Source organism: Neofelis nebulosa, chromosome 7, assembly GCF_028018385.1.
Source record: "Neofelis nebulosa isolate mNeoNeb1 chromosome 7, mNeoNeb1.pri, whole genome shotgun sequence".
NCBI lineage: Eukaryota > Metazoa > Chordata > Mammalia > Carnivora > Felidae > Neofelis > Neofelis nebulosa.
In genome coordinates this window covers 37778196-37802940 of record NC_080788.1, presented here as the reverse complement: position 1 = coordinate 37802940, position 24745 = coordinate 37778196, and the positions used below count along the sequence as shown (strand labels likewise).

Sequence of the window (24745 nt, the reverse complement as noted above, 5' to 3'; positions counted from 1 at the left end):
CCAGAGGTCTGTTAGTGATTATATTGCATGACATTTTCTATTTGAGTTTGACATGTAGAATCATTTTTAATTTCGTGGCAATTGACAGTCCTAATAGCCCAGCTAATTTGAAACTAACAATATTGCTGTGTAAAAGGAAAAAAAACCGGTGTTTGTGTTCAGTAAATGTTTGAAAAAAAAAAACAAACCCTGCCTTGCAGTTTGTGTCTTTATTGTTCAGTGTGCCTTAGTTGAGATGATCTTTTGTTGAATTTATTTAAAAAAGAGTTGTCAGAGTTATATGTGCCTGGGGAAAAAATTCAGATAGTAAAGAAAAATTCAAATTGTAAAAAAACAAAACAAAACAATGCCCTTCTCATCTCTACCTGCCTCCTTCTCATTTAGACTCTTAAGAGGGCTGTCACTATTACTAGTTTTTTTGAATAGCTTCCCAGAATTTTTCTGTGCATATATGTTTTTTTTCTCCTTTTCATTTTTTTTAAAAATGCAAATGGACTTTTTCTTATTCTATTCTGCATCTTGTCTTTTACATTTACTATATCTTAGGCTTTTTCATTTTGGTGTGTACTTTTGTTTTGTTTTGTTTTTTTTAAGCAACTGTATAGATTTAATTCTGTGGGTGGACTTAACATTTCTTTAGCCAGACCTTGTTGTTGGACTTCTAGGTTTTCAATTTATTGATATTCTAAGTAACGCTTCAGTGAACATCCTTATGTACTATGTTCATAGAACAGATACATTCCTAGCACTGGAATTTCTGGTTTAGTGACTGAATATTTAGAATTTTGATAGAGGACATTTAATTGCCTTCCATCTACCTATACTCTTACATCAGATTTTATCTAACCATTTAGTTTTTGCCAAGGTGACTAATGAAAAATAGTATTTCATGGTTTTGATTTGTGTCCCTTTATTATGAATGGGGTTGACACTTTCATATATTTACCGGTCCATTTGTATTTCTTTGGCTTGCTTTTGGGTTGTAGTCTTTTTCTTACTAGTTAGACATTCTTTGGAAGTTTTGGGAAATATATTTTGTCGTATGTCACAGTTTGTAGTTTGTTTTTTGACTTTGAATATAGTCGCTTTTATATCAGAAGTTTCCATTTTTATGTAGCCAAATTTATAATTTTTTAAAATGGATTCTGAGTTTTGTATCTTGCTTATAAGGTTGTCTCCATTCCAAGATGATAAATCTTTTTTACCCATGTTTTCCTCTAATGCTTTTATGGCTTCTCCCTTCCATGTCTCCTCTCTCTTCTTTTTTCCTCCTCCTCCTCCTCCTCCTCCTCCTCCTCTTTTTTTTTTTTTTTTTTTTTTTAATTTTTTTTTCAACGTTTTTTATTTATTTTTGGGACAGAGAGAGACAGAGCATGAACAGGGGAGGTGCAGAGAGAGGGAGACACAGAATCGGAAACAGGCTCCAGGCTCCGAGCCATCAGCCTAGAGCCTGACGCGGGGCTCAAACTCACGGACCGCGAGATCGTGACCTGGCTGAAGTCGGACGCTTAACCGACTGCGCCACCCAGGCGCCCCATCCTCCTCCTCTTTTAACTATCTGAGGGGCGCCTGTGTGGCTCAGTTGGTTAAGCATCCAACACTTGATTTGATTTCGGCTTTGGTTTGTGAGAACAAGCCCCGTGTCGGGCTCCCTCACTGACAGTGCAGAGCCCGCTTGGGGTTCTCTCTCTCTCTCTCTCTCTCTGCTCATCCCCCACTCATGCACTCTCGTTCTCTCTCTCTCTCTCTCTCTCAAAATAAATAGCCATTAAAATAAATCAATCTTTTATCTACCCAGAATTTATTTTGATATAAGGATCCAGCTAGCCAAAGACCTCCTTAATTATTTTCCACTGATACCAATCATAAACTAAATTTCCATTATGTAATGAGATCTTTTTCTGGGTTCTCTGTTTTATTCTGTTGATCTCACAGTGTGGTGGACTGGGGATTATTGTCACGGCTCTATCATTTCCAGGCTCTGTGGCCTTGGGTAAGTTACTTTTCTGTCCAAGCCTTAGTTTCTGTAAATCGGGATGATAATATTTAACTTGGACTGTGATGAGCAAACAAGAGAATCAGGATGCTTACCTAACAATAGCAAAGTGCTTGACACATAGTGAAGTGCCTGGGTAATGTTAAATGTTAATACTACCGGGGCTAATTGTTCATTTGTCTTCTTTTGGGGAGGGGATATAGTTTTTTTTATTATTGTATATTTATTTTTTGCAGATGAATTCCGGTGTCATGTCATGTTGAAAGCTGATTTTGTTTAGCATTGAGTTAAGAGATTAATTTAGGGAGACTTGCTGTCTCTGTAAGTCTGAGCCTTTTTATCCAAAGGAGAGATAGTCCCATTTAGTGAAGTCTTATGTCTCTTAGAGATTTTTTAAGGTTTGTTTTTTTTTTTTTTTTTTTTTTTTTTTTTTTTTTTTTTTTTTTTTAGTGAAGTTCTTGCAAATATATTCCTTTTTCTATTAGGTTCTTTGTTTATATTATGGGTAGGAGCTTTTTTTTTTTCAATCACATATACTTCTAAATGTTAATGTTTTTACATAGGCATTTTATTTTATTTATTAAAAAAAATTTTTTTTTTATGTTTATTCATCTTTGAGAGACAGAGAGAGCATGAGCGGGAAAGGGGTAGAGAGAGGGAGACACAGAATCCGAAGCAGACTCCAGGCTCTGAGCTGTCAGCACAGAGCCCGAGGTGGGGTTTGAACTCACCAACTGCGAGATCATGACCCCAGCTGAAGTCGGACGCACAACCGACTGAGCCACCCAGGCGCCCCATTTACATAGGCATTTTAATGGATTTGCCTTTTTTTGAAAAATGAAATTGTTCATTGCTTTTGGATGTCGCAGATACACTAATCATCATTTATAAGTGAAGCTTATTTTGCCTTCTTATTTCAGTATTCATATTCTATATTTCTTATAGAATTATAGAACCAATTAATACCGGTTAAGATTATCCAAAGAGTATTAAGTGGTGGTATTGGAGCACATCCTTGGCACATGTTTGTTTTAAAATTTAGATTTAGGGTAGCCATTCCAGTCCCTTCCTAAAGACCTGAAAAAACCATGTAGTTCAAGTTTCTGTTTTATTGCTGAGGATGGAAACCCAGAAAGAAGTGTTCTGTCCATGTAAGGTCATACAAGGGTTGAATGTCAGAGCCCAGGGTCGGCTCTGGGTCTTGACTCACGGAGCAGTGCTCTTTCAGTCTCAGACTATTACGCTGGTACAAGCAAAGATCCTCTTAGCATCTCTGCCAGGTCTGAGCCGGCTGTAATACCCAGCTGGACTCCGGAAATCATCTAGACAAATTCTAAACCATTTTTTTTTTCTGTGTTTCAAGTAATGTCTGCTGTATTAAAGTAACAGACGATCAGACTAAAGAAAATACTGTCAGTAATATATTTCATCAGGTACTTAATCTAGAAAATGCCTGTGTGAGATGTAAATTTCAGGTGGTTCATAAAGACTTTGCATGTTGGCAAGCATAGACAAAACTATTCTAATTTCTCTGTGCTTTGTACATGTGGCGTGCTGTCCTGAGTGCAGTACTGGGGCGTGTTCCTGCCTCCATCGGACGCGCTGTATCAGGGATGCGCGTACAAAAATAAGAAACATGGTCCCTGCCCTTGATAAGCTTGTCATCGAGCCAGATGCCCCTATTTGAAATCTGATTTTCTGTTTTTCCTCAGATTTTCATTTTAATTGCCCAAATGAAAGTTTATGATGCTACCTTTTGACTCTGGCTTGGGCCATTTTCTGAAAACCTTTCAGGAAACCGTGTCATTTGAGTTGTTGCTTGTCGTATTTTTCTGTGGTACCAGGGAGATAGGGGCAAAGAACGTGCACAGCTGATTTAGAAAGGATGAATCCGTTAAGGAACGCTGCCCCCTTCTTTTTAAGAAAATGTTTTTTTTCTGCTTCTACCCTACTTTGAACCTTGTGAGTTTGCTGGGGACATTTTAGCCTGTACCTTCCTGAGAAGTTACAGAGCCCAAGTGCCAGGCTTCTAACCCCCTCTCCACACTTAACTAGCAAAACTCCTCCGTTCCTGTTTCAGTTTTCGTTTGGAACATGGTGTCCTACTTTAGTGTGATGTCAAAGCTAATGGAATAGATGGTGACACGCGAGCACTGGCCGGTTTTAATGTGGTCAATTAAGCCCGACTGCCCCTTGCGAAGAGTCTGGATGACGTAAATACAGTAGGACAATTTTTTGAGATTTCAAAAAAATAGTAAAAAGTAGTGCGGAGTAAAGGGCTGACACGACCTCGGCTGGAGGTGAAAACGAAGGACAATGTGGTAGTGAATGAAAACAGGAGACCACTCCCCACTAATAGCTGTATTAAGTTAAGTCACCCAAGGCATATCTGGTGGTTGGAGAGACCTGGCCACTTCCTGTACGGGGTGAGGTGTGGTTGCAGTGAGTCATGCAGGAAAAAGAGCACGATTAAGCTGGCTGTTTCTCTTACAGGCTGCTTGGCACCCTGGGGCTTGAATCCGGGGGACTGGCTCTAGTCTAGAAGTCTAGTTTTGTATTCCAGGAGAGCACTGATGCTAAAGTGTTAAATGCTAAATGCTGATGGAGACAGCAACTTGTCTTTTAAAGACCTCTAGGAAAGGCCAGTTCCATACCTTCTGTGGAAAGCCCTTCCGCTTTTATTGTCCCCTCTCTGCTGTGTTTGTGTTCGCACTTTGCCCCTTCCACCTGGTAGCTATCGTGTGACCCAAGGGCAGCTGAGGAAGGCTCCACTGTTTAAGAAACTGACAATGACGTCTAGAGAATATTGTGGCTCTGGATTGCTGGTTCTATAAATTTAATGTGCTTAGCATTACCTGACAGAAATTGGATCCGTGAGGTCTGGGGTAGAACTTGGTCTGTGGTTCTGATCAGGGCGGCTGTGGAATCCCACTCTGAGAAGCTCAGCTGTGGATAGATGATCTGCTCTAGCAGGCACGGTTTGCCCTCCAAGCTTACATGTCCACACCATCTGATGCCAGAAAGAAGCGGCCGGCTGGAACCGAGGGACACCAGAATTGACGGCCGCTTCCCTGCAGAGCACTGGGCGGTGATGGCACAGGGCTTGAGGCCTTTCTTGTCTACCCAAGCCCTGCACCTCAGTTTCCGCATCTTTTCTGAGAGCCTGCCTCTCCCCCACGTTAGAGCAGCAGTGAGACCTCATAGAACATCGCCCAGGATTCACGTCACAACTCCTGTGTTTCTCCTCTCTGAGAGCCTAGAACTTAGGAAATCCTGAGAATCCGTGGACCGAATTCTAAAACCATCTTCTGTTGGTGTTTGGTTTATAAGAGACTTTGACCCATGTGTTTTTCTCCTATGCACTCGTTTGCTATAGGCTTGCTTACGCAAGTATCCCGTGGCCACCTGAAAGTCAAAGCAGCTTGTTTAGAGTAGCATCTAGGATGCTGATAAAGCTTTTAAAAGACGGAACCATTTTTAACTTGGTTCCACTTTATGTCAGCACTCGGAGTTCAGCCCTTAGCTCCATCATAAATATTCTTAACTACGGAATCGAGCATTGCTAATAATATCCATCTGTGAACCACAATATGAATTTTATGTTGATCTGCAGTTGCATTTTGGGCTGCTTGCCACTAAATGCCAAAACTGCTTCGGAGACTGCTCTCCGTCTCTCCTCCATACAATAGCAGATGTGTTCAATTTCTCCCAGAGTCCCCTCAGGGCTCAGGAGACCCAGGAGAACTGGGTGAAGTCTGTAGCAGATCCCTCTCCAGAGACTTGCTGGAACAAGAAAGTCTTCCCAACTTTAGGCTGGAGTCAGGTTAACTTGAATATTATGAACGACAGCATAGTCCCCAGTGCTCATAATGGAAGGGCACCTATGTGTGTTAACCCCTTATTTGTTTTCCAGCCTATGTATTCACCTGCCTGTTGACCTCAGCTCGGCACATCTGTCACCAGAGGAACTCTAAAACAACAAAACTGATGCCCTGGCCCCTCTCCCAGTCAATTACATGTGAATCCCTGCGGTGGACCCTTGCATAGACATCTTTTAGAGCTCCTCAGGCCAGAGAACCGCTGTAGCGTGAGTTTGCTCCCTGTTAAATGCATCTCTTTGGCCCTACCAGGAACTCTGTAAGGCCTGTCTTGATCATTTATACCCCAGAGCAGATAAATTCAGAAAGGATTGATAAGAGAAACAGACGAGAGAGACACGGGAGGGGATGGCTGAAGGCCTTGAAGTTACAAAGTTCCGCCTTTTGACCAGTTAGTTGTTCTTGATGTAGGGCTGGGGAGGGGCGTGGAGGGGCCGCCGAGCCCTGGGGATAAAGGTGGAGGTTCCCATTTGGCCACTTCTGGGTTGTGTCTGACCTGCAGATACGTTTTGTTTGGCCTGCAGCGTGGCTGCACATAGCAACTTTTTAAAGGTGAATGCCAGTCTCTAAAAGGCAGGTTTCACGTGAAAGCATTCTCTCAGAGTTGATGGTACCAGACAGAAGACTCGGTCTAAATCACAGGGCATGGCATATGTGTGAGTGTGGGTTCATGGAGCATCCTTGAGTCAGGTGCTCCATTCATGAGGGCAAGACTCCAGCGAAACTTGACTCTAAATGGGGCCTTCTGATTTGGGGGTCACCATTTGAGAAAAAATATTCCCATAGTTACTTTGTATTAATGCCTTCTGCTCCTTTAGTAATCCCCTCCCCGGCTCCCCCCCCTCCCCCTCCCAGGCTGGGCTGTAATGACTATCCTACTTGAGAGACCGCAGTCCTAAAATGAATGTGGGTTTTGCTGGGGATCCTAGGGCTATCTCTTAACTGCTCTGGTTCGGAGTGTCCTCATCCATGAGGGAACAAGATCAAATAATTTGTAAGTTTCTACCTCTGGCCTCTTGGGACTCCAATGGCACAAGATTGGAAGGGAGCCCACTTGGTTGAAGAGCAGCCTGTGTGTAAAGGTGAAGAAGTTCCGGAGTATGAGGTCAGCACTGAAACGCTAGCCTGGAGAAGTCTGGGAGGCCAGAGAGGGAGGAGCCGGAACTAAGGACTGGAAGCTACAGTGACTTGTGGACTTCAACCATCCAAATGGGTGAAGGGGGAGCTGGTGGTCTTGGGCGGGAGGAAGTGTTCCATCCCTGGAGATGTCCATCCCAGATCAGGCAGCCATTTGGAGGGGATGTCGTAGGGACCAAATAGTGGACAAGCCCCTTCCAAACATTTAGAGACAATGGGAAGAAAGCAGGGCCCCCCCCCCCCCCCCCCCCCCCCCCCCCGCCACCTCCTTTCCTTCAGAGAAAAGACGCTGGCTCCCTGGGATAAGCCCTGCCCACAGAATGGGAGACAGCAAGCACCTTGGTTGTTTTCAATCACTGTATTTTTTTTTCTAATTTTAAAAAATATTTACGACAGTAAAGGTCGTACTATGGGACAGGGGGACAGATGCCTTTGATGCATCCCCCTTTCATTTCTATCTCAAAACAAGATTAAGGCATAAATTACTCGCTGGGCACCGGGTGTGCCTATTGTCCTCAAGGCGCCATCATTGGTGGTACCACTTGTCCCATGGGCCAGCGGATCAGGATCAGATATTTGCCACCGAGGTTCCACAGACTTGGGTGTCCCTGCACCGGCTTTAACCAGTGCATTCCAGAGAGCACCAGAGTGCATTCTAGCAGCGCTGGCTGAGCCCTTCTCTTGTGCACGGGGGGGGGGGGGGCAGTGGGTGGAAAGGGGGGACGGGAGGCTGTGTGTGTTTGTTGGGGGGGGGGCACCCACCCTCCTGCCACCCCACTGCCGGGCCTGGAGTTGTGCCGCGCTCAGGGCAGGCAGGCAGGAAGACCAAGTAGGTACGGGGGACCCAGGGAGTGTGCCGACTGCAGGCTCCCGCTGGGTACGAGGAACAAAAGCCACCGAGGGGTGTGTGTGGGGGGTGGAGGGCCCACCTGCCTCCCCATCTCGGGGTGGGCGCCCCATATTCTGTGTCCCAGCTGCCCGTCCGTCACAGTCTCCATGCCCCAGGGTCTTTCGTCATCCCTGTCCAGCAGCTGTCACCACCAAGCCCTTGGCCACGGGGGTTCATTCAGGGGCAGCTCTCCTGCCTGGGGAAGGGGTGAGTGGGACTTGAGAGCCTTGGGCAGCGCCGGGGCGGGGTGTGGGGGATGGGAGGACAGCACAGGATTCAGATCTGCTGCCCCACTGGGTCCTGCTGGGACTCGAGGCCTGGAGTGTGAAGAATGGGTTTGCATCGCCTTCTTCCTCTGCTGGTTTCTTCTGAGGATGGGACAGTTATGAATTCCTAGCACCTAGTGGTGGGGGCAGCAAATGCCCCCACAGAGCCCAGGGGAGGCTTTGGTGTGCCTTGGGAGGGGTCCCTTTAAATCACCAGGGATCTTTGTTGGAGGTGTCTCGGCCTCCCAGTAGAGCAGTCCCTCTTAAAACTGGCTTGAGTTCCTTTCAGAGGGTGCAGGCTTGGTCTCTCAGGAGATGAGGTCAATGCAAAGCGAGCTGGCGTCTTCTCCACCCCAGCTCAGCGGGCCACGGGCCTGGGCCTGTACACTGCCTGGACTGGCGTCCTGGCCCCCATCAACTCGCAGCCTCCTCTGAGCCTCACTCCAGCACTTTGGGGGTGGGGTCCAGGCCAGGTTCCCTCCTGCGCTTGGCACTTTTAAAGAAGCCGAGCTGTGGGGGGGGCAAAGGGAGAAGTCTCAGGGGTGGGCAGGGAGGACAAGGCCTGTCTCTCCCACCTGCTTTCCCCCCACTAATGCTCCTAAGACTTCTTCCTGTTGAAGGCTTCCCCGAATACCCCAGCTAACACTGAGTACCAGCCCCCACCCCAGCCCAGCAGAACTCCCTTGGTGGGCGACGCAATGGGCCACTTAATTGGTGAGGGGGGATTGCAGTGGAGTGGATGGAGCCGGGGTCGGGAGGCAAGAAGTCATGCTGTGTGACCCTGCCCTGGTCAACACCCCTCTCTGGGCCTCCCTCAGCTCATCTGTAACAGAAGGTTGAGACCAGGGGTTCTTCACGTGAGGCTCAGTGACAGAGAGGGGTTTGGGGGCTTGTTAACCGCCTGACTGTTGGAGAAATTTTGTGGTTGTGTACTTGCTGCTGCTTCCGCGAAGAGAAGACTGAGCTCCCGTCAGGTTCTCAAAGGAACCCCACCAAAGGGTCAGAGCCACAGACTGAGGGCCCTCTGGAGGCCTTAGCCAATCTGCCTGCTGTGGTGAGATGTGGGTGCTTAGGTAGCAGGAGGCACGTTCTGGGGAGGAGGCCGGGTGGGTGCCAGCTCCCACGGGGAGGAGAACGCGCGGGCTGCCCACAGAGCCCACAGAGCCCACAGGCCGGAGCCCCCCCCCCCCCCCCCCCCCAATCCAAGCCGGCCTGGGCCGACCAGCCAGGATGCTGCTCTCCACCACCACCCTGCTGGGGCCTCACCTTCCAGAGTGCCAGGACAAGCAGGGCCAGCAGCAGGAGGCCCCCCAGCGTGCTGCCAACGATGATCCAGATGGGGATCTGCGAGTCTTCTTGCTTGGAGACCTCAAACGTGATCTGTAAGGGGAGGAGTGTGCCAGGTCAACAGCATTACCGTCCTGGGGCCCAGGGGGCAGCTGGGGGGCAGGCGATGGCTAGTGCCCAGTGGGATCTGCTGGAGGCATGGGTGGCACCCAGCCTGCGGAGGCCTCAGAGGACCCAGCCCTTGCACAAAGGACACCTGAGTTAAATGACCCAGGTGATCTTGCCTCCTCTTTGAAACTTTCCGCCTTTGGCCTTGGGTTCTGTGCCATGTTCCATGGCTCTGTCCTGGGACCTCTTCCTTATCTACAGTCATTTCCTGGTGAGCTCAGCACCGTCTTACCCAGCAGGCACAGGGAGCTCAGGGCCCTTAGTGCTTTTAGGGGCCCATGAAAATGTTCTAATTTCTTTTAAAATTCGAGGGAAAAACAAATATAATCTCTTGCCTGGCTTATATGTCTTTATATATATTTGTCATCAAATAATAATTTAAATTATTATTTTTGAATGTTTATTCTTGAGAGAGGGAGAGAGCAAGCAGGGGAGGGGCGGAGAGAGAGGGAGACAGAGAATCCCGAGCACGCTCCGTGCCATCAGCACAGAGCCTGATGTGGGGCTCGAACTCACAAACTGTGAGATCGTGACCTAAGCCCAAACCAAGAGTCAGATGCTTAACCGACTGAGCCACCCAGGCGCTCCTAATTTAAATTATTTCTAAGGAGGAAGGGTCTCCGAAGGTAAAAGTGCTCAGGGCCATGGAAAGCATAACACAGCCCTGGGCAAACTCGCTCCATTGTGAGGCTTTAAAACCTATACGCCGGGGGCGCCTGGGTGGCTCAGTCGGTTAAGCGGCCGACTTCGGCTCAGGTCATGATCTCACAGTCCGTGAGTTCGAGCCCCGCGTCGGGCTCTGTGCTGACAGCTCGGAGCCTGGAGCCTGCTTCGGATTCTGTGTCTCCCTCTCTCTGACCCTCCCCCATTCATGCTCTGTCTCTCTCTGTCTCAAAAAATAAATAAACGTTAAAAACCTATACGCGGACTGCCGTCACGTTTCTCCCTTCTACCGGGACTCTCCACACTCCTATCCTCCTGTCTTCCTGGCCTGCTCGGCATCTTTAACAGGTGTCCAAACTCTTGATCCCACTCTGTACCCTCAACTCTGTTCCATCCCCGCCTTTCCCATGAAAGCAAATGCCAGCATGGTCCTTCCTCGCTGTCGCTCAGGCCAGAAGCCTTGTACTCGTCACTGACTCCTACCTTTGCATCTACATGGACCCCAGCAAAGTCTGTCTGGTCTACCTTTGAAGCGCCCAGAATGTGGGAGTCCCGCCTCCAGGGCTACCTGCTTGGACTGAGCCCCCTGTGTCCCCCTGGAGGCTGCAGGAGCCGGCTAACTGCCTCCCCCCTCCGGCCTCGCCCTCTGCAGTCTGTCCTCTGCCATGCTGAGGACAAATAAATAAGGCATATTTATTCTCTGCTCTGCTCCAGCCCCCCACGCAGGGTGGAAAAGAAGAGTCCTCGCGTGCGCCTGCCAGGCCTCACCCTCTCTGGTACTGCTCATCTCGCTGGCCTCACCTCCTGCCCCCTCCGTTGCTCTCTCTGCTCCAAGCCTGCAGCTACCTGGCCCTCCAGCATGCCAGCACACGTCCACCGGAGGCCTTTGTATTGCTGTCCCTCCCTTTCCGGCAGCGCTTTCCCCCCCGAGTAGCCACGCGACACCCCTCTTCTTCATAGTTTCTGATGTTAGTTTATCGAGGAGGCTTTTTCCCAATCTCCTTGTATAAAATAGAAGCCCCCTCCACCCCGCCCCGCCCCAAGTCTCCACCTTTAGGTGCCTGCATTTTTCGGGGCAGAACGTATCACCATTTGACACTGATATATTCACGTGTCTTGCCCTTCTTCCCATCTAGAACGTCAGTCCCTGGGGAGCAGGGCGGTATCTGTTTTGTTCGCTGTTCTATTTTCAGTGCCTGGGACAGAGCAGGAGCTCGGTCCACATGCCGAATGGCTGCATGAACGAACCCCTGCAGCAGGGGGGAGTCCTGGCTCGGCCACTGACTCCCTGTTCAACTCTCTGCCTTATCTCACCAAGCCTGAGTTTCCGTGTCTGAAAAATGGAGGTGGGGAGTACCTCACAGTGCTCTGAGTGAGCAAGGAAACGTGCAAAGTGTCTGTGACAGTGCCTGGCACAGCGTTTAGGGCTCAACAAACGGCAGGTCCCTTCTATGTTCTCTGTCCTTCCGCAAAGGCTGGGACCTTCTGCCTTCCCACCCCCAGCACCTGGCACACAGCCAGGCCAACAGGGGCTTACATTCTGGGTTGCTGGGTTTCTAAAAGAGAAGCGAGGCATCCACAGAGTATAAGAAAGATTTTTTTTGGTGGGGGGGAACACATGGGTGGCTCAGTCTGTGGAGCATCTGACTCTTGATTTCGGCTCAGGTCACCATCCCAGGGTCATGGGATCGAGCCCTGTGTTGGGCCTGTGCTGAGCGTGGAGCCTGCTTAAGATTCTCTCTCCCTGTACGTCTCCCATCCCTCTCTAAAAAAATAAAAATAAATACAAGAGGGATTTGCCGGGGAGGGGGGCAGTGGGAGTTGAAGGAGAACGAGAATTCATTTAAAAGATGAACTGGTGTAGAGACAGGGGTTGTGTGTGTGTGTGTGTGGGGGGGGGGGGTGGGGGTGCCTGTACAATGCCTCTTCCCTTGGCTGACTGCAGAATTCCAACATCTCTCTTAAGCTTCAGTTCAAGTGGACCTGGCTCCAGAAAGCTTTCCCCGGACATCCCTTGCTCTGACTGCCCCCCAAGCCCAGCCCCTGTGCTCACCCCCACATTGTAGCCATGGCTTTGTTATCCTGGTCCCCAAGTCTGCTTAATTCATCTCTGTATCCCCGGGGGGCTTGGGTCATAGGAGGAACACCCAACAAATGCCGGATGAATGAACAGATAAAACTCCTTAGGTGGGTCCCCTGAATGCTGCTTCTAGGTTTTGGCACCTGCTACCCCTCTGCCTGGCAGCTCCCTACCTTGTTTATGAACGTCTGTCCTCCTGACCGTGCCTCTTTTGCTCTCCAGCATCTCCCGGGGGTGGGGCTGGGGTTAACTCTGCATCTGGTGCAGGAACCCAGGACACGTTTCGGGGACGTGGCCAGTGGAGGGCAGCAGTGTCCCACGCCCAGGATGCCCGTCTCTCCATAGGATTGGGCTTTTCTTCAAGGCCCAACTTCTCGTTTTCTCAGGAGAGCATTGCAGGAAGCCTCACCCCCCTTCCTGAGGCCCTGATTCGAGGCAGTCTGGTCTGTGACAATGTGATTTTATCTAATTCAAAAAGAGTCCTAATACAGAGACATCTTGCATTCCTCGGTCTTACCAATTCAGTTCGCACCAGACTTCTGAAGCATGTCATGTGCATTCCTTAGATTTGAGGTGCTAATGGATGGGGAGGAGAGGGGTGGGATGTTCATTCTAGGCTGCCAGCCGGCCGAGACCCAGCGTCACAGCCGTCACAGCCGGTGGAGTCAATCAATGAGCCTCTCCAGGGCAGGCGGGCCTGGGCTCCAGTTCCTTCCTCTAGTGCAGAACGTACAGGTCCCCCTTCTTTCTCTGCTTTCGTGGGACTACTGTGGTCTAGAGCCTGCCGCCCCCAGGCACTGAGTGAATGCTTGCTTCCGGCTCCCTCCCTACTTTCGCCCCTAACTCCTACTGATCTTGCTTTTCCCCTCTTTTCTGATGCTATGCTAACTGCCGGCAGATGGGTCCTTCTCTCTCCTGCAGGCACACACGAGTGGAGGGTATAGGAAACTGTAGGGGAAGGGACGACCCCCTCCCCAGCTGGCCCCGCTCAAGCTCAGGTCTGCAGGGTCTCCAGGGGGCTCACCTGACGGCTGGGATCCTCCTCGCGGAAGATGAAGGGACTGTGGAACTGTCTGTGCAAGGCTGCATTGACCGTGATCTTCATCACCTTGTACTTGAGCTGTATAATCAAAGGCCTTGTCAGAAGCTGGCCCCTCCCTGGGTGGGAGACTCCCCAGCACCCACCCCCTTCCCCTTATTCCTTGGAGTCTAGCCCAGGTGCTCTACTTTCTGCTTTTAATTTATTTTTATTTTTATATATATATAGAGAGAGAGAGAGCGGGCAGGGGAGAGGGGCAGAGAGAGAGAGAGAGAGAGAGAGAGATTGAGAATGAATCTCAAGTAGGCTCCATGCTGAGCACGGAGCCCGACACGGGGCTTGGTCCCACAACCCCGGGATCATGGCCTGAGCTGAAATCAAGAGTCAGATGCTCAAGTGACCGAGCCACCCAGGCGTCCCTCTACTTACTGCTTTTAGGGACCTCAGCCACAGATTCCCCAGCAGATGGAAATGGATTTCCTGGTTAGGGGCCAGCCTCACGTTGCAGCTGATGGAGACCACGTCAGAGTTGCTATGATTCTGCAAAGGGAGGTAGGTCTCCGGGTGAGCGGCCGGGCTCCGGGGGAGCGGGGGAGGCAGCTAGCCCAGCCATGACCTGAGAATGTGAGCAGGGGCTTGGGCCACCAGAGAGATGGCTGAGCTCCACCCCTCACCCGAGGTTTGTTCCTGGGGGAGGAGGCGCAGAGGACAGGGGACAAGGAGAGGTGGGGGTGGGGGACACATGGGCTGCGGCTGCCAGGGGATGGCTGGGCGACAAGATAAGGATGACACATGCTGTACTTGAAGTTGTGCAGCACTGGGTGTCTTCTGGGAGCAGAACTTTGGTTCAACGTTAGGGAACCTATAAATGTCATCACCACACAAACGGATCAAAGCAAACAATTGTATGACTGCTGTTAACAGATGCAGAGAAAGCATTTGGGGAAATCCAACTTCTTTTATGATATGTATATATATAAAAAAAAATCTCCCAAGAAACTTCCTGAATCTGAATAAAGGGTGTTTATAAAAACCCTAATACAAGCGTCGTGTTTAATAATGAAAAATTAATAAAAAAAAAAAAAAAAAAGTCAAGATCAAGACAAGACTGTTGTCATTTCTATTTCCCATTGCCCCGGAGGTCCTAGCCAGAGCCATAAGCTGAGAAAAGCCATTTATAAGGATTGAATGGGAAAGCTTAACATTGTTATTATTTGCAAATGATACCGTAGTAACAGAAAAACCAAAGAAATCGTCAAATAATCAGAATTCATTGGGTTAAACTTGTTTGAGGCTCCTTCTTGCAGCCACCTCAACCACCCCCCCCCCCCCAGGCCCGGTCTTCAGGAAAGTACACTACACCCAAAAAATGCTTTGTGAGGCGCTCGTTTGGGGGAAATAAAACTAAAACAGCTAAGATCTTTGGGGAAGAATAATGAGAGCGCACTCAGAAAGTGGTTTCTGGGAACAGTGGCAAGCCTGGGAGCATAAGCCTGGAAACTAGCAGGCGTTTGGGGGAGGGCCTTGGGAGGTGACACGAGCTGCCTGCCGTCTCTGGGGACAGGGAGGCCCAGCTGGTGGGGTCAATGTCTCCACTACCAGCCATGTAGGTCCTGGCCTCCCTGGCGTTGTCCTGTCTGGCTCCTTCCCCTTCCCTCTGCTCATCTGTGTCCTGCTGGCCCTTTAAGGCATAGATGCCAGTCGACTCCCCCTGTTCCTTTCCTCCACTGCCCCTCTCTTGACACCTGTCACAGCCTGGTCCCCTGGCTTCTTTGGCATTCACTCTCATGGCCCCTGTGAGGTGGTGAGCTCGTTAAGAGCCAGAAGTGTCTTCGCTCCATCCCGTTTCCTCTCCGCTTGAGGCGGGACACATTGCGCTCAACACGCTCTTAGTGACCGACCGCCGGACAAGGACAGGAGCAGCCGCCCAGGACACTCACCAGCTGTGGGGCACGACTCAGGTCTTCCTCCGTCGGGGCGTGCCGGTACTCGGTGCCGTTTCCCCAGACGTTACAGGACGTGTCCACCTGCACGAGGGACACACACCCGCCTCACAACGAGCACCAGCAGGCTCAGCAGCCCCGAGACGCCCCTCTCCTCCTCTTCCCCGAGAAGGCCCTGCCTGCCCTGGTCCCGGGAGGAGCAGCTGAGGTCGGAGGACACGGGGACACACCGGGGGCAAGTCTGTCTCCTAACTGGTCCCTTCCTTTAAGCCGGTTCCCGGGCGCCCGTACCTGGTCGGTAAGGAAGTCCCTCAGCATCAGCAGGCGGTTGCCGCCCCTGGTGGCGATGGGGACGGTGATCTTCATCATCACTCCATGGATGGGGAAGAAGCCCAAGTTCTGGATCTGTGGCCAGAGGGGGAGGGGTCAGCACAGCCCCCAGCAGCTGGAGGGGCGGAGGAGAAGCTGCGTAGGGGTGAGGCCTGCGGCCAGGCCTGGGAAGCGGCCCCCTTCACACCCCCTGGCATTTTCACTGTAGAGGTTCTGGAGCTCTGCCCAATCACGGTGGGGGGCTGCATGGGTGAAGTGTGTGAGGGCGTGAGGGCGATGAAGGGGCCGGGGTCCCGGAGGCTAAGGACAGGTCAGTGGGGCCATGAGGCTGGAGGGCAAGGTCACTTCTGTTGTTTTTCTTTTCTTTTTTTTTTTCTTCTCTTTCTTTCTTTTCTTTTCTTTTTTTTTGTTTTGAGAGACAGCGTGGAGTGTGGGGAGGGGCAGAGAGAGAATCCCAAACAGGCTCCACACCTTCAGCAAAGAGCCCGACCCGGGGGCTCGAACTCACGAACTGTGAGATCACGACCTGAGCCGAAATCAAGAGTCGGACGCTTAACTGACTGAGCCACCCAGGCGCCCCGGTCACTTCCATCTTCAGCCTCCCCCGGTGTGGGGACTTTGCAGCCTGGTGCTGGTGGCACGGTGGGAGCCCTCGTGAATTTATTACGACAGAGACTCTTTAATTAACGGCGCACGTTCTAGCCGCGACACCTCTGGTATCTGAGCAGCAGTGATTACAAGCAGGGCTTTGGAATCAGAAGGACTGGGTGTCGAAGCCCAGGGCCAGGGCCAGGGCCAGGGCCATGACCACGTAGGAGCTGTGTGGCTTCGGGCAGCCGCTAACCCCCTCCTGGACCAGCCAGCCAGGTACCAGTGTGTCTGAAGTGCAGTTCCCAGCTGTCAGCCTGCCCCTGGCTCTCATGCAGCGTTCAGAGGCTCCGGGGGGCCCACACTGCAGACTGCTCAACTGCCTCCTAATTCTCCTTCTCGCCCCTTCCTCAGTGACGGGCACGGAGACAAACGCCACGTTTCCCCGCCTCCCTAGGTAACTACAAGTGTGAAGAACCGCTAAGGACCTTCTTCAGTAGGGAGGGGCCTGCTCTTCTCCCCTTCCTTCTTCCTGGAATGAGAACGTGATGGCTGGAGCTGCAGCTCTCTTGGACTCTGAGATGAACTTGAGAGCCTGATAATCGCATGTTGAGGATGGTGGACCAGACGGGAGACCCGATCCTGAACGACTTCGTGAAGCTGACAACTCCAGACTTCTTTTATGGGGAGACTAAACCCTGGCCCATTTAGACTGCTGTTTTTTTACATTTTTTAAATCCTATGCAGCCGCACTTAACCTTCACTGATACATCCTCACAGGCCAGCCCCATTATTTTCTGGACGAGGCCCAGGGAGGGGAAGGAACTTGCCTAAAATCACACAGTGAGTGGGTGACAGGGTTGGGCCGAACCCCAGGCACTAGCAATGATTCCAGACTCCTCCCCTCCCAAACGGGGGCTCCTCGGCTCTTACCTTGAAAACGCAGCTGAAGGGAGGCCCGATGCCATCATACCTCTCCAGTGAGCTATTGGGCTTGACCTCGTAGTGGCTCAGGCTGCTGCTCCTGCAGGGACAGAGGACAGGGCCGCCGTGAGCTCAGTCAACGTTGGCTAGATGGATAACTGAACGAAAGAGGGTGTGGGCATGTGCCTGGCTCTCCTTGACCACAAAAAATAGGTTTCCTCTTGCGTCCATCGGGAGAGCCGTGTCAGGAAGGATTCTGAGGCTCAGAGGAATGCACGCTGAGATCAGTTAGCAACGTCCTCCTGTGTGGGACAGGCATGAACCAGAAGGGCCATTATTTGACACCCCTGCCCCGGGGCCTGGCCTCTTTGGAGCACGAGCTCGCCCACTATGCCCCGTTCCAGCCTCTAGCAGTGGCCGAGGGAGGGCCTGAGCTTGCTTTCTGTGTGGTCGCTATTACGGCTTCATCCCAGAGGACAGGCTGGGGGCCAGTGGCACCCAGAGGGGAGTGGACGACCGGACAGGACGGTGGGAGCAGTTTGCCCTGCGGGGAGCAGGAAGGGGAGCGTTTTCTCAATTTGGCTGTTTAGAGTTGCGGGTGCAAGATGGTCAGGGAAAGCAGATGGGCTTTCAGTAGGTTTTATTACTATTTTAAAATTCTCTACAGATCATGCTCCCACTCACTGCCTGAACTTGGCGTGGACACCTCTGGCTGCCCCGGCCCTCGCCCTCCTCCCCTGCCCCTGCCGGGAGCTCCCTGGAGGCCAGATCTGTGTCTCCTCCTTCCGCTTTTTTGATAGCACCCGCCCACCACGGATGAAGGGGCTGCACCCTCCCACCCCTCAGGGACACCCCTGGCTCCGGCTCACAGTCCCTGGGCACTGGAGCCCGGCCCCTGAGACCTCTGGCCTCATCAGGGGCACCCCATCTTAGGCCTCACTTCTCTCAGGCCTCCCCGCCCCCGGGGCCCCGCCCACCTGGTGAAAAGGACATCAGCCTCGTATTTGAGGTGGGAGCGCAGGAGGGCGGTGTTGTCTTCCTTGGTGCTCTCCTCCTCATCACTGTCACTGCAAGGAGAGCCCCCGCACCGAGCCGTCAGGAAGTAACCGGCTTCTACCAGCCCAGCCAGCACAGCGGACTGGCTGGCTGCAGCCCCTCAAAACGGGCAGAGCAGGAGTCATTCCCATCCCACCTCCCGAGTTACAGGTAAGAAAAGAAAAGAGGGCTCAGAAAGGTTGAACGAACTTCCTAACGACACACAGCGTTTACATAGTGCAGCTGGGAGCAGAACACTGGCTGTCCCACTCCTTATCCAGTGTTCTTTCTGTCTGGGATTTCCCCTGGGACATTTTTCAAGTTTATTGAGAGAGAGAGAGAGAGAGAGAGAGAGAGAGAGAGAGAGAGAGAGAGAGAGAGAGAGAAAACAAGCTGGGGCGGGGCAGAGAGAGATGGGGACAAGAGGATCTAAAGCAGGCTCTGTGCTGGTAGCAGAGAGCCCAACACGGGGCTTGAACTCACTAACTGTGAGATCATGACCTGAGCTGAAGTCTGAAGCTTAACCAACTGAGCCACCCAGGTGCCCTGACATTTTTCCATCCGAAAAGACCTTATTCCCTTTACTCCGTGAGGATATCCCCTGCTTTGCTTATCTTCGGGGGCTGCTGTGAGGACCATTACGTGTTCGGTGTTTTGTAACTGTGGGCTTTAAAAGTAACTGCTATCGAAATTGCCATATAAAGGTGAAGGTATTATTATTTGTGTCCCAGCTGCCCCAGGCTGGAGAATGGCAGCAACGTGGCAAGCAGCAGTTTGGCCTAAGCTAGGGGATTGGCAGGGGGTGGGCGGGGGTGTTCCCAGGGCAGGGCAGGGGGTACGGCCTGGAAGGGATCCCATTGGGTGCAGGGAGGGACTATTGCTAGGGGCCAAATGGGGGCCAGGAGCAGCGGGGAGGAGTGGGAGGAAGAAGGAGCAGGTGAGGCCCTGACCTGCCAGCGGTGAGCCGGATCTCCAGGTGGTGCAGGAAGACGGATTTGCTGAACTCAAAGTCTAGGCGGAAAGCCACCTGCGAGGAAGAGGTCAGTCGCTGGAGCTGGGGTGGCTGGGAACTGCGTCTGGTGACTTGTGTCCCAGTTGGAGGGTTCTTTGGCAAGGAGCCCTCATGGCCCCCCGCCTCTCGCCCCATCTCCTTTCCTTCCACTGCAGACCTGGGCCCTGGAAACATGCTGCCATTCCCTGGCAAGCTCTTGCCTCAAGCTCTCATTCCTGCTTTACAGGCGGCCTGGTCTCAGATCTCCTGCTCCAGAACCTTCAGTGGCTGCCCACTGCCCAGTGGAGATGGGTAAAAGCCACAGGATCTGGAGTCTGGAACTTGGAGATTCTTCCTGGCGAACTTGCTTCTCCCCTCACACACCCTAGCCACTTTCCACATGCACGTTTAGGCACATGGTAAGTGCTCACGAAATGTTAACTTTTCCCCCAATCTCTTGCCATGTTCACAGGAGGATGACAGAGGCTGGACTCTGAAAAGCTGTGTTAGGATACAGGACAGCGGGGTTAAGTGGCCAAAAGGTGGGGGGGAGAGTGGTGGGTGGGAGTGGTAAGGGTCCCCCTGAGGTGAAGGGGCCTGGATGTTCTTTTGCGGGGGGCTGGCTAGTTAGGTCATTTAAGAGTCATTTCCTGGGAGAAAAAACTAAAAAGCATGCTCAGGCATCCTGCTCCCTCCTCTGTTCTCCCCTCAGTTCACTTCCATTTCTCTTGCATTCCCAGTGCCTCCCAGTTCCCGCCTGGTCCCGCCCCCACACTGCCCCCAGCCTCAACCTTGGCCTTGGCCCGGAAGAAGGGGTAGCTGACGTTGCAGACTTTCTTGTGGAGTCTCCTCTCCTCGTTCACGCACTCGATGCTGCCGTCTGAGTCGTCCTGGAGGCGGGTGGAGGGCACCGTGGGCAGCAGTTAGGTGGGCCAGAGACCCAGGTCTGGGGGCCACCCGTGCCTCCCCCACCGCCTGCACTGAAGCTGCAGTTGGAAGGAAGCTGGGACCACAGGGGCCCTGGAGAAAGGGGTGGCGGTGGGTTTGAGGGGGAAACACCACCGGGCCCCCCCAGCCTATCTGAGCTGGGGCCCCACTGGGCTAGCACAGACGTCTGTCTCAACACAGGTCCTGAGGGAGGGGACTCACAGCGCTCTAGACCGATGCTGCTGGGTGGCTGTGCGCTCATTTGCTTGGGTCTCATTTTGCTTACCTGTGAAATGGGGATGACAGTACCTACCTCATTTAGTCGCTACGGGCGTTCATTGATACATGCATATAAATGCAGTGCCTAGTTCAATTCCCAGAACGGCGTAATCGCTTGCTAGGATGATGATTTACACCTGCTGCGGGCCCTGCACCCTTGGGCCCTAAGCTGTATGTCTAAGGAATGTGTGTGTTTCCTTGGATGTAGATGTAGGTTGGTATGCTTTTGCCTATGTGTGTACAAAATGTATGCGATCAGACTAACACATTTGTTTCTGGCTAAGGGGGTGTTTCCTCCACTAGAGTTATCCTTGGCTGGACGATGGGGGGGTCAGGGGCATCTCCCGGGCTGGGGATGGATGGGAGGCATCCTGTGAAGGAGCCAGGAGCCTCTCCTCTGTTCTCAAAGCCCTCCTTTGCCACAGAAACAAAATCCCATGACTCCTGGCCCCTGGGGTTATGAGACTGTAAAGTCCGGGCCAGGGAAGCAGTGAAAGGTGGATGTAGGTTTCAGGCTCAGTTTCCCCTAAATATTCCAATGGAGACAGATACAAAAATCTCTGGGCAGGACAGGACTTTGAAAGGCCATCACATGGCCTCCTCACCACTCACTCAGGGCTATGGGGGGCTTGGCGGTGGGGCCCAGCCCTGGGCTTGATAGACCGACTGGTGGTGGTTCTGCAGTGGAGGTGAGGACAGAAGGGCCCCTGTGCCTGCCCCACCCCACACTCTGGGCTCTACACTGACACTCTGGGACCCCCGAGGGCGGAGGCTGTGTCTGAGGGGACCTGGGTCCCCCAGCACCCACACAAGACAGCGGTGTCCTGGGTTTACTCAATAACCACGTCTCTGGGACTTCTCTCATGCCCTGCAGGCATTCGGGTTATAGCAGGCTAGCACTCAGGCACTCTGGATGTCCCTGGGGCATGCACAGGGCTGTGCCTGGGACTTCTGTGGGGCTGAAGGGACTTGCGTGACCTTCTGCCGCTTTGGGAAGGCACTCGAGAACACACGACATGACTGTGCTCTGCCGTGAGGAACCCCACCCTGCCACTTAGCAGCTCTGTGCTCCTGATCGGGCCCCTTAACACCTCTCTGTGCCTCAGTCTCCTTCTCTGTAAAATGGTAACCAAGAAGAAACAGGAGCCTGTCAGGCAGAGGAGGGAGGGAGTCCAGGCAGGGGACCACATGGGTAGGGCCTCAGTGTGAAGGCAGGTGTGCTGGGAAGCAGCAGTGGTGGTCGGACTAAGGGTGTGGGGGTGAGCGCAGAGGTGACAGGTGATGGATGGGGAAGCGGATGGGCCTTGAATGCCACAACAGAGTCTGGAATTTGTTGTGAAAGCAGCTGGGCGTGACGGGCAATTTTAAAGTGGGGAGTAACCTGTTCCGATTCTTGTTAGAAGGGCCCTTTTGAGAAAGCCTGAAGGATGGACTGTAGGCAGAGGGTGTGTATGAGCTGGTGTGCATATGTATGGTGTGTGTGTGCGTGTGTGTGTGTGTGTGTGTCTGTGTGTGCGCACGCGCCCTAATGAGGGCCGAGGACACAGGCCCAAGGACGTTCCTCCCCACATTCCTGAATGGGTCAGACCCTCATCTGCCGGAGGTTCTCGACCCTGGCTACACACTCACATCCCCCTGGCTGCTTTCAAAGCACACACTCAGACCAGATCAGTCTGACTCTCCGGGAGAAGTCTGACCACAGGTGCTCGCAAGCTTCCAGGTGGTTTTCATGGGCAGCCAGCCAGGCCCCTTGGCTGGATCCGTCCTATCCTGCCTCTGCCCTTAGCCTCAGGAAGGCCAGGCAGGTCGCCAAGGTCTCACCTTCTGGATCAAGCTGGCAAACTGCAGGTTTGCTGACTGCGAAATATTTAGGACTGTGCTATAGGCATTCTCGCCCCTGTTCTCCAGCATGGCCTCCACTGCCACCCGCCGGCGCGTGCTCTCTATGATGAAAACCGCCGTGTCAAAGGTGAGCGTGTACGTGGAGCAGTCCTGCACAGGCTTCCTCAGCACCCTCTGGCAGTACTCCCTGTGGGAAAGGGACCACCAGGGATCAGGCAGATGGAATGGGGAATGCAGGGCTAGGCCTCCCTACTCACGTATATGAAAGAGCAGACCTAGGCCGGCTGACTAGTGACTACGTCCCTGAAATGGCCGCAGAAAGAAGTTCCTGCTCAAACCTCAGAACACGTCTCCTCCCCTTAAGTAACTTACCGATTGATGCTTTCTTCCGAAGTCTGAGGTGGGAGGAAGGGGAGTGTGAGAGGTGTGGAAAGTGTGAGTAGAAGACGGAGGGCTTCTCTCAGATAGGGGCCAGAGGCAGGAGCCCTCAACCCTGTCCAGGCTTAGAATGACCCGGGAGCATTTTACCCCTCCCCAAACCAATTAATCAGAGTCTCTGGGGATGGTGTTTGGTGCTAGGTATTTATATAGCACAGCAAGGCTGACAGCCAATGGTTAATAGGCGACCAGTGAGAAACGTTCTGTATACACTGAGGCCAAACATGTTAGAGATCCTCAGACACAGTGGTTCTTAAACTTCAGTGCATCAGAATCTCTTGGAAGACTTGTTCAAACACAGATTGCTGAGCCCCACCCCCGGAGTTTCTGATTCAGTAGGTCTGTGACCACCAGGCCCAACATTTGCATTTTTAACAAGTTCCAGGTGACGCTGATAATTGCTGATCTGGGACCACATGTTGGCAGCCAATCGGCTGAGGCCACGACCCTTCCCCAGCCAATCAGCTAAGGCCACGACCCTTCCCCAGCCAATCGGCTAAGGCCACGATCCCTATGAAACCTTTGTGCTTTTGAAACTCGCGCTCTCTCTCTCTCTGGTATCTCACTGCTGCAGGTGGGTATCTCGGTGCAGGTAGGAGATTGAGCTCGAGCTAGCCTGAATAAAGGCTCTTTGCTTTTGCATCGGACTCGGCTCCCTGGTGGTCTTTGGGGATCACGAATTCTGGGCATAACAGTATATACCCCTTCTCTACTCAGCATGTTTCCCTTTTGGCTTTGGCTACCAGGAAGCTCAGAGCCAAATGTCAAGACGATCTTGATTAATAGCCTAGATGGTTATAATATTTGCTTCTTCATCCTTCCCTAAAGTTTGTTTCTGCTATTTCTATTTATTGTGTATGTCAGGGTATATATGTCTTCTACCTAAATATCACAGAGTTGGGTAAAAGTTGAGCATGAATTATTTGAAAATATAGGGCACCTGGGTGGCTCAGTCGGTTAAGCGGCCGACCTCAGCTCAGGTCAGGATCTCGCGGTCCGTGAGTTCGAGCCCCGCGTCGGGCTCTGTGCTGACAGCTCAGAGCCTGGAGCCTGTTTCAGATTCTGTGTCTCCCTCTCTCTGACCCTCCCCCGTTCATGCTCTGTCTCTCTCGGTCTCAAAAATAAATAAACGTTAAAAAATTAAAAAAATATATTACATAAATTTAAAATAGGACATTTTCTATTTTTTTTTCCCCTTCTTTGCTACAGAACCACAGGTCCTCGTCTCCACCTTTTATCTGTTTGGTAGTAGAGGCTCCAAAGAAAGGATTCCTTTTTCAAAACAAAGTTTGAGGAGGTAGGATAGCTAGTAGTTCTCATTTTACAGAGGAACTGACTGAGGCCCAGAGAGGGAAGAGACTTGCCTGAAGCCACACAGGAGTGAGAGGCAGAGCCTGGGCTAGACCCAGGCTCCAAGTTCAGTGTTTGATCCATGCCGCCTGCAAGAAGGATGTGCAGGAAATAATCCAGCTCCCCGGGAGCCCCGGATCCACCAGCAGGGAGGGAAAGGAGTCAGGGTGGGGGCTGGGAGGGGCCAACTCACATGGCTGTGGGCAGGTCACTGCGGGCATCCAGCAGGAGGTCAGGGACGCAGTGCTCGTCCTCGCTGCAGCCATTCCAGAAGGGCACCTGGGCCAGGGAAAGCCAGGGAGGGGTGGGTGGGCGGCCCTTTTTGCTGGGGGCCATCTCTCACCCCCACAGCACACCAGCTCCTCTCTCTACCACACTAGATACAGGCTTTGTCTTCTCTGCCCTTTCCACAGACACCACCCTGCTGTTCCTCGTGCTTTTGCCCAAGTAGCCTCCTCTAATAAATACATGGCTCAAAACTCCGCTCCTCCTGGGTCTCTCAACTGAGCCGGTAGCACAGAACACCCACCCGCCCCACAGGGTAGTTCCAGTCCACATTTACTGTGGGGGGCAAGGTCTTAGGTGCTGGGGATACAGGATGAGGAAGACAGCTTCTGCTGTCAGCTCATGGGGAAGAACTGTGTGAATAAATAATTATAGTGTGAAATGTGCAAAGAAAAAAAAAAAGATCTGTG

The 24745-nt window shown here is 52.0% G+C and overlaps 1 protein-coding gene across 2 annotated transcripts in view; it reads right to left on the bottom strand.

Moving 5' to 3' along the window:
• Nucleotides 1-7354: 7354 nt before the first annotated feature.
• The window catches only part of ITGA11 (integrin subunit alpha 11), a 125990-nt gene continuing 108599 nt past the window's right edge, over nucleotides 7355-24745 (bottom strand). For both annotated transcript variants that reach the window (XM_058737264.1, XM_058737265.1), the window contains 12 exons: nucleotides 24244-24329; nucleotides 22242-22449; nucleotides 20006-20104; nucleotides 19174-19250; nucleotides 18166-18255; nucleotides 17198-17288; nucleotides 15638-15751; nucleotides 15344-15430; nucleotides 13833-13943; nucleotides 13389-13484; nucleotides 9433-9546; nucleotides 7355-8676 (listed from right to left, as the gene is read on the bottom strand). In XM_058737264.1, the coding sequence (XP_058593247.1) occupies nucleotides 8605-8676; nucleotides 9433-9546; nucleotides 13389-13484; nucleotides 13833-13943; nucleotides 15344-15430; nucleotides 15638-15751; nucleotides 17198-17288; nucleotides 18166-18255; nucleotides 19174-19250; nucleotides 20006-20104; nucleotides 22242-22449; nucleotides 24244-24329 (1245 nt within the window). In that variant the 3' untranslated portion in view covers nucleotides 7355-8604. The remainder of the gene's footprint in view (nucleotides 8677-9432; nucleotides 9547-13388; nucleotides 13485-13832; nucleotides 13944-15343; nucleotides 15431-15637; nucleotides 15752-17197; nucleotides 17289-18165; nucleotides 18256-19173; nucleotides 19251-20005; nucleotides 20105-22241; nucleotides 22450-24243; nucleotides 24330-24745) is intronic.